Source organism: Chenopodium quinoa, unplaced genomic scaffold (genome assembly GCF_001683475.1).
Source record: "Chenopodium quinoa cultivar QQ74 unplaced genomic scaffold, ASM168347v1, whole genome shotgun sequence".
In the NCBI taxonomy this organism is placed as follows: domain Eukaryota; kingdom Viridiplantae; phylum Streptophyta; class Magnoliopsida; order Caryophyllales; family Amaranthaceae; genus Chenopodium; species Chenopodium quinoa.
In genome coordinates this window covers 828,200-836,537 of record NW_018743649.1, presented here as the reverse complement: position 1 = coordinate 836,537, position 8,338 = coordinate 828,200, and the positions used below count along the sequence as shown (strand labels likewise).

General features: G+C 36.4%; 1 protein-coding gene across 7 annotated transcripts; it reads right to left on the bottom strand.

Annotated features, from left to right (window-relative positions):
* Positions 1-518: 518 nt before the first annotated feature.
* LOC110683260 (F-box/LRR-repeat MAX2 homolog A-like) lies at positions 519-7,957 on the bottom strand. Of its 7 annotated transcripts, none has more exons than XM_021859604.1 (7): positions 5,513-7,957; positions 4,821-5,019; positions 4,537-4,604; positions 3,429-3,571; positions 2,853-3,210; positions 2,266-2,346; positions 519-692 (listed from the first exon to the last, which is right to left on the bottom strand). In XM_021859604.1, the coding sequence occupies exon 1, from the start codon at positions 7,819-7,821 to the stop codon at positions 5,695-5,697; it is 2,127 nt and encodes a 708-aa protein (XP_021715296.1). In that variant the 5' UTR covers positions 7,822-7,957; the 3' UTR covers positions 519-692; positions 2,266-2,346; positions 2,853-3,210; positions 3,429-3,571; positions 4,537-4,604; positions 4,821-5,019; positions 5,513-5,694. The 7 variants fall into 7 exon arrangements, with proteins under 7 accessions (XP_021715296.1, XP_021715299.1, XP_021715298.1 ...); XM_021859607.1 differs by having other exon boundaries at positions 2,853-3,228; positions 4,821-4,987; XM_021859606.1 differs by having other exon boundaries at positions 519-699; positions 4,821-4,987.
* Between the last annotated feature and the right edge of the window lie 381 nt (positions 7,958-8,338).

Here is an 8,338-nt window from a genome sequence, read left to right as displayed (position 1 = left end):
TTAAAATTACATATTATTTAATAACACTTACTGAGTTGACACTTAAGCTTATGGAATCACCCTTTAAGGCTAATATCAATTAAGACATGTCAAATATGGTTGAAATGATTAAAACTCAAATATGAAACCTTTTAAATAATAACATTGAATTGTTTTGTCAAACATTAGGATACCAAAAGCTTGGAATGAACCTTTAATCAAAATAGTAATTAACATTTAAATTTAGAAATTGATATTTAAATAAGAAATTAGGTTTAATGGTTGAAAATACACATAAAATAGTGATTCGAAAGTATGGGGTGTTACAATATCGCACGTGTTCTACAACATTAAAGCTACTTGATAAAGAACATTAATCTAAATTTCAAATATTTAGACATAATTGTAAAGTAAATTTATATAAGGAAATTTAAATAAGGCAATACAGATATGCTAAAATTGTAAAAATTGATAAATAAGAAGCGTTCTGCTACATGTTTGACAACACTTGCGTCCAATGCATCAATTCTTGCAAATAATTCTGTGAAAGGTGTTCTTTTGCTCTTCATTAATTAGTTGACCAAAGATTAATAACCAAAAAGAAATATTTTTTAAATAACAGGAAAATTAAAAGTAAAAAGAATTAGATAATATAACATACTTAGCATAGCCACCTCTCCTAGTATCATCCCTTGCTTTTCTTCTCCTCATATCTAAAACCTCAAAGATAAACAATAAAGATCAGCAAAAAGTAGTAGTAAACAATATAAAGGAGAAAAAAAAAATGCAACGAAATGTGAAAAGAGAACATATTTAAGCAAATTAATTACTCTGATAACCCAACATGCTAATCCCCAAGGCCCAAACTGACACATGAGTTTCTAATTAATAGGACGTTTTAGGAAACTAAGCTTCCCGAAGAAAATAATTACAAATTTGGTTGCGTGGCAAAAGTATTTACAAAAATAAGCTTCTGGGGTAAACCGCTGCCTCGGGCAGCGTTTTACCCTCTATTTTTTAAAAAAAAAAAATTCTGCTACAAAAACGCTGCCCCAGGCAGCGTTTTTATAGTTTGACTTTTTTTTTTCCTCGTTTATTTTTTTTAAAATTAATTAAAAAAAAAAGCAACAGCATAAAACGCTGCCCCAGGCAGCGTCTTATGCTTAAACATAAGACGCTGCCCAGGCAGCGTCTTATCTTGTTAATGAAACGCTGCCCCATGCAGCGTTTCTGTCTGGTTGTAAAACCAGAAACTCGAGCTTCGTTTTCAATCACGTTTGCTCTTCATTCCTTCGCCTCCTTCGCAATCCTCTTCCTTTCCTTCCCAAATTTCCTCTTCAATCCTCTTCAACCCAATTTCGTATTACATCCAATTCAAGGTATGGTTAAATATTAGTTGAGTATTTACAAATTGTTCGTTATGTTTGTTGAATTCTTGAATTGTTGGTTAGTGTTGTTGAATTATTGAATTGTTGGATATTGTTGTTGAATTGTTGGTTAGTGTTGTTGAATTCATGAATTGTTGGTTAGTGTTGTTGAATTGTTGGTTAGTGTTGTTGAATTCATGAATTGTTGGTTAGTGTTGTTGAATTGTTGGTTAGTGTTGTTGAATTATTGGTTATTGTTGAATTTCTTGAATTGTTGAATTTCTAGGGTTTAAGTGTAATGTGTTTTGGTTGTTGTGTAGAATATGGCCGCACAGAATGTAGTTTTGTTGTGTTAAGACCATAAATCAAACTTGGGATTGTTCATGTTTGCTTTTATCCGTTATCAGGGATTCAGGGGTAATACTTGGATGGTATAAAGAATGTTTTCTCCCAAATGTTTCTTAGCTTGTATTCTCAACTATAACTTTCAGTTAATTCTATACTAGGGCAACGATACCTAAATAACTCATACCACAAATTAATACTCGTAGCCATCTCAACAAGCCAATACAAAGATGCATATGGTCATAAGGAATGTATATAAGGCTTAGCAAAAAATTATGAATCAAAATTCAAAGAAACTAAGCTTCATGAAATTCATGCATGCAAGAGATCAAACTAATGAATTGTTTTTGGTTCACAATTACACTAACTCAAGGCTACAGTTAGTAGTCAATTGCAGTCTTAACGATATCCCGTGGGATATGTAATTCCATCTTACAATTACTATTGTTGTAAAAAAAACTTGTATCAGGTTAATTCATATTAATGACAAATTACTATGTATAGAATTCTTAAGATGATGTAAATTAATTGGGTAAAAGCTATAGAAACAGTTCCCACAATAGAGAAAACATACTTGTTGGAGATTTTCTCAAGTCTGACATATATATAGCCATGTGGAGTAGTCTTAAAAGAGTTTCTAGATTTTCTATTCCACCTGCCAAACAAAAACTAATCCAAATTAACTCCAGCAACATGTACACTCTCTATACATCACGAAACATATTCTCTATAATCCATGAATCTTACAGCCATTTCTTGCAAACCCCAGGTTCCCTTCCCAAATGACATTGAACAACACAAGCTCAAGTGCCTCAACCAACCAAAATAATAGCAAATTTCAACATTCAAATTCAATTTCTAATCAAATCAAAACTAATACAATCAATTCCTAGATTCAAAATTGACCCACATTTTGTAAGATCCCTAAACCCAAATCAATACTTTTCAAAAATAAAATCAAATTGCAACAAATTAAATGACGAACTAAGAACAAGATCAACAAAGTGAGAAACATTAAAGAGTTACGAATTCTTGGATGATGCCTAGCCCAAGACAGGTTATAGCATGAACTTAACAAATTTCGGATTTAGCACAAAGCATTTGTCGATTATACAATATATAATAGATGTTCTAACAATATATAGGTATTTGGCATATTACCATGAGTGCGAGCTTCTTAAGTTTGTTCATAGCTCATCCTCATAAGAATAGTGTTGTCAATAGGTTTCTCAGAACCATCATTGTCTTCTTTGAGCCATGGATGTTCTGATTCATAGGTAATATGTGAATTGTGGGTAGTCAAAAGTAGTTTCCATGTCAAAATTCCCTATCATCAAATCTTAGTCGACCAAAAAATTACATACTAAGTGCCTCTGCAGCACTTATACACGCCTTAGGGTTTCTTTCTAACATATTAGCAAATAAGTCTTTGGCACTAGCAGAAATTAAAGGCCATGGATGTGTGACTCAAGCCAAGCTTCCCGTTCTTGATCTGATAAAAAAATCCCAGCTTCAATCTCTAGAACAGTCGCAAACACTATGAATCAGAACCATAGAAATGAGATGGGTAGATTACAGACTGCAGATAAATAAAATGAAGAAAATATCCCCTCACAAACTCACAATGCATATTCATAAAATCCTTATAACATTTCTATAGGCTGCTATAACAATATTATAATGTTCACTAAGTAGCATGAAACACGTTGAATTCCATTTCAGGAAGTATATGCTTACCAGCCCAAAAAGGGAGGAACTCCACTTAGATAAATGCATAAAATGACCCCAGCATTCCACACATCTATCTCTTTCTCATAGTTGCGCTCCAAAACCTCTGGTGTTAGATAATATGCACTTTGACAAGCTCCTTGTATACTTCCCTGCATTTTCAATAGACTGATCACTATTGATGAATCCCAAATAGTTCCAACATCATATTAAGTCCGACTTTGAAGAAAAATCTTAAAAGAAACATTATACTACTTGAGACTCAAAAATCCAAAAAGTTAAAAGATATGATTGCATCTTGTGCATTGGGGCATTCACTTGCAGTTAATTTACAGTACATAAACATAAGCTACTCGGCATTTTTAACAACGCCTCTTCATCACAGCGCGAATTTAATTATAAAAATCATCTACATCAGACATAACATCAGTGAGATTGTATATGGAAATAATTATCTATCTAAACATGACAACTTAGGGAAACTGTTCTTATTTGCTAGATTGATGGAAAACGAGGACATAAATCATAACAATTGGTTTGAAACAAGATTAAGTGATCCTAATTAATCATAATGAACATCTCATTCATAATCCACACTTAATTAATTAAGGTAGTGCTTGTTTTATTCAATCATTCAGTCTTTGTTTTTCAGGAAACATAAGTTGACTTGATTTGGTTGGCTGGCCTATGACCTGAGGACTCCGTTTTGGATTTTTGGTGCAGGTTGCTTTCTACATGAATAATATCTCCATTACAAAATTAAAGTTTCTTCCCTAAATTTTTATTGGGTTGCTCTTTTCTTATTATTAAAAAAGAACCTTATAAAACACCTAAATTAGATGTGTGGAGTGAAATGGTGGAAATAATTTCAGCTCTTTAATCTAATTACTTTGGATTTTTGGAATGCAAATCGAACTGAATGTAGCACAAAGTATAACTTTCACATTGTTAGTTACTCCAACGTACCACTACAACTCCAATTTGTAATCACAAATTCACAATCAAACAACAAAATCACAAATGTAGATAATTTTATATATATATATATATATATATCAATATATATATATATATATATATATATATATATATTAAAAACAGAAGAAAGAGATCGAACCTCTATAAGCACAACCATTAATGTCTCGACGTCGCCGTCGCCACCATGGACTATCAGTAACTTCTCCGCTGCAGTTTAAATGAAGTATGAGCAGTGGGAAGAAAATTTGAGACGAGATTTATCAATTTGTCACATCACACGCCTTGAAAACCCTAATTCATTCAAATCTACTCATATATAGATCAATCCACTAAAACTAAGATAAAACCCTAGCTAGATCTTTCTTTCTATACCAGAAATTTCACAAAGTTTGCAGAAACTTAAAGCAACAAATGAACCACTACCTTGCTTTTCCCGACCTCCGTTCCTATGCACCCTTAAATTATGCCATTAGAGCGATGACGAAACTCTAGGAAGCGGACATCCTCGACAGGTAACAAATATAAAAATCATTGACCGATCATTTCAACTTCACGTTCGTTCTAGATTTGTTCACCGTCAGCAATTGATGCTGAAATACAAATTCAAATTTGGGATTTTTTCCTGAAATTAGGGTTTTTCAAATTCTAGAACAGATAAAATTGGAAAAAAAAAAACTATAAATGACTCATGAATTCAAGTCAATGGCTATAAAGTCAAAAACGGCAATTAGATAATTCATTATCCATTTATGAATTTTATTGATCCTTTTAGCATATCACCTTCTTCATGCAATTTTTGACAATGCTACAATCCAATGCACTTAAATCATGTAATAGTAACTACGTATAAGAAGAATTTCAATGCAAACAAAAATTAATTTTATAAATTAAGAATATAGCAGCAGCTAGAACATGGAGTAATCACAAAAAATCCTCAATTAACCAATTTAACACTATGATTTATAAATCATACGTTAGAAGAATTTAACACTAGCGCCTGTGATTCAAAATCCACATTATAGCAAACAAAAATCCTAATTTTTACAATTAGAGAACTAATTTAACCCAAACTTAATTATTAATCCAAAAATTGAAAATCAAAATCATAAACTCACCTTCTGCCATTGTTAGCTTGAAAGCCGCAGTCGCCGGTAGGCTTAGGAGAGGATGTAACCTAGGAGCAGGGAGGACGAGAGTATGGAGGAGAGAGAAAAGAGCAACATTTTTTTATTTTATTTTTTTTCGAGAAAACAGAGCAAAATTAAATTGCATCTAAACAAAGCTCTAAAAGAAACAATCAATCAGGAATGTCACGTTCATTCAACTTGTACTCAAATCGACAACATGAATCAACTCTCATCTCGGTGCTCATATCATTCTCTGGGGCTGGGTAGTAATCCCCTCTCAGCTGAACATCTCTCAGGTTTGGAATTTTAAGGAAAAACAACATAAAATGCTCATGAGTAGTTCCATGAATAAAGAGCTTCCTTAATGTATCACACTCTTGAAGTAGTCCAGCTGCTGGAAGTGATAGACTCCGTTGATTGACTTCCCTATCTTGTGGAGGCCAATAATCGAGCTCATTAAGCCTCAAACTCCTTAAGTCAGTCAAGAACCATCTCTCCCATAGGCTAAGGTCCATGTGCCCGGACGGAGCTGTCAACGCATAACCTATTGTATCTCCACAATCAAGCTTCATCTTCGACAACATTGGATATCGCCCAAGCGAGCTGATCCCAAATGCTCCCTGTGATGGCTTTGGCCTTTCTCGACAATCTCCTTCTACTTTGATATGAATTTCCCTAAGCTTGGGGCAATCATCCAGTCCTGCATTGGCCAATGGTGTCAAAAGCTTTCCAACTCCAATCCACAGTGATAGAAACTCGAGACGTCCCCAAGTCTGAGTAACATATCCATTGCTAGTGCTACCTTCCATGTTGCCCATGAACCAGCTCTCAGTATTCCATGAAACCTTGGTCCTCTTTCTCATTCTACTACTTTCTTCCTCATCATCCTTGCCTTCATATTTATGGTTATAATCAATACCTAACATGGTTACCTCTTCCTCGTACTCAGGTTCCTCACCGTTCCAAACACAATCAATGTGGAGTCTCCTAAGCATTCCCCTTATAGGCTCCACAGCCTTTAACGAAGCAGAGGCATCAAGATACTTACAACCCGAAATTTTGACTTCAACTAGTGTCCTCTTAAGCAAGCACACCATTGTCCTCAATCCCCTCATAGTGATCTTCTTACATCCAATCACCTCAAACTTAGTAAGCTTGGAGCAACCCCTCCCAATGGCAATCAACCCGAAATCAGTCAAATCAGCCGAGTTCTTAATCGTTAACGACTCAAGCCCTTGACAAAGGGCAATCCCATCCAAGTGAGACTCAATGGCCTTACAAATCCCATGAAAACATCCCAACTCAAGCGACCTCAAATTGGGACACCTCGAAGCCAAAGCTTCCAAACACACCCAACTCCCTCTCACATTCCGCCAAACATCCAACACCAACTCCTCAACCAAAATCAACCCAGAAAAAAAACTCACAATTCCCTGAACAGTAAGCCCAGCATCCTCGCTACAAAACCCTTGATCATCAAATTCTCGAACACCCTGAGCTATATCCGCAAGATGAAGAACCCTAAGCTCCTTACAATTGGACGAAATCGCCGAAAGCGCCTCGTCCCCAAGAAACCCAATATACCTTGGATCAAACACACAACCAACCCTAAAATCCCTCAAATTGGGACACGCCCTAGTAACATCGACAACCTCCTGCGACTTAAACCCCTCGGACAACGAAAAATTGAGCAAATTCAAAACCACCAAATTAACCCCAAATCTGGGATGAGCCTCAAGGGCCGACATAAGATCCTCAGTCCAGTAGTAAAAAGACGATAAATCAACCGACTTAAGACGGGCACAATTCTGAAACAACACAAAGAAATCTGACCCAAGTGGGATGTTATTCGGCCTCTGATGCCACCGAATGAGCTTTACATCCTCGATCAAATCGAACAACGGCGACAGCAGCGACAGCGTGCAAGGGTAGCGGGAGTAGAGAGTGAGTGAGGTGACGGCTGGAAAAGCGAGACGAAGACGGTGAGCAAGCAGAAAAGAAGCGTTGTTGTGATCATTGGTTGCGGTGGAGATGATGTGGGGGTGGAGGGAGATGCCCCAGGGTGAGAGTGAGGAGATGTCGAGGTGGGAGACGGCGGAGAAGCAGGTGGGGAGGTGGAAGAGGAGGTGCCGGATGTTGCCGCGGAGGGAGAGGTGGGACCGGGTAAGGCGTTCGAGGGCGCGCCACTGTAGGCTCACCAGGGAGGTCGAGTTGCGGGTGCGGGTGTCGGAGAGGAGGGATATTATGTGGGCTAGGACCGCGTCCGGGAAGTCGTGGATCGTCGTCATCGTTTTCATTTGGATTGGATTTTGGATTAAAATGGGAAAATGTACAAGAAAGAGGAAATGGATGAGGATGAATAGAAAGAAAGACAAGTCAGGAATTTATCTATATGAATTGTGGGGTTCACCGGATTTTGGTTACTACAAGTCTACAAGTAGTTACTAGTCTTACTACTAATCAGAGAAGTATTGGTCCACCGTACATACTTCGTTTTTGTTTTGAAACAAATGGGATGTCTAAAGGCCCTCTTCTTTTGAGCTTGTGAAGAGAGTTGAATAGATCAAGTAGATTGAAGCAATTCTCAATGATAGTCTTCTACTTTTGCTTTTTTACAATGGTAGCCAATTTTTTTTTGAATTCTCAATGGTAACCTTCAACTTTTTTAAAAGTTGCAACCGTAACCTTATTAAGTCTAAACCGTTAAATATCCATTAACTTTAACTATTATCAACCATTTTCTCTCTCCTTCCCTTCACTCATCTTCCTTGACAGCACCTCCAACCCCATAAGGCCAAAGCCCTCCACTCCAAC

Bases quoted from the DNA above. Each gene is read 5' to 3' on its own strand.
- LOC110683260 (XM_021859604.1), bottom strand. From the start codon at position 7,821: ATGAAAACGATGACGACGATCCACGACTTCCCGGACGCGGTCCTAGCC.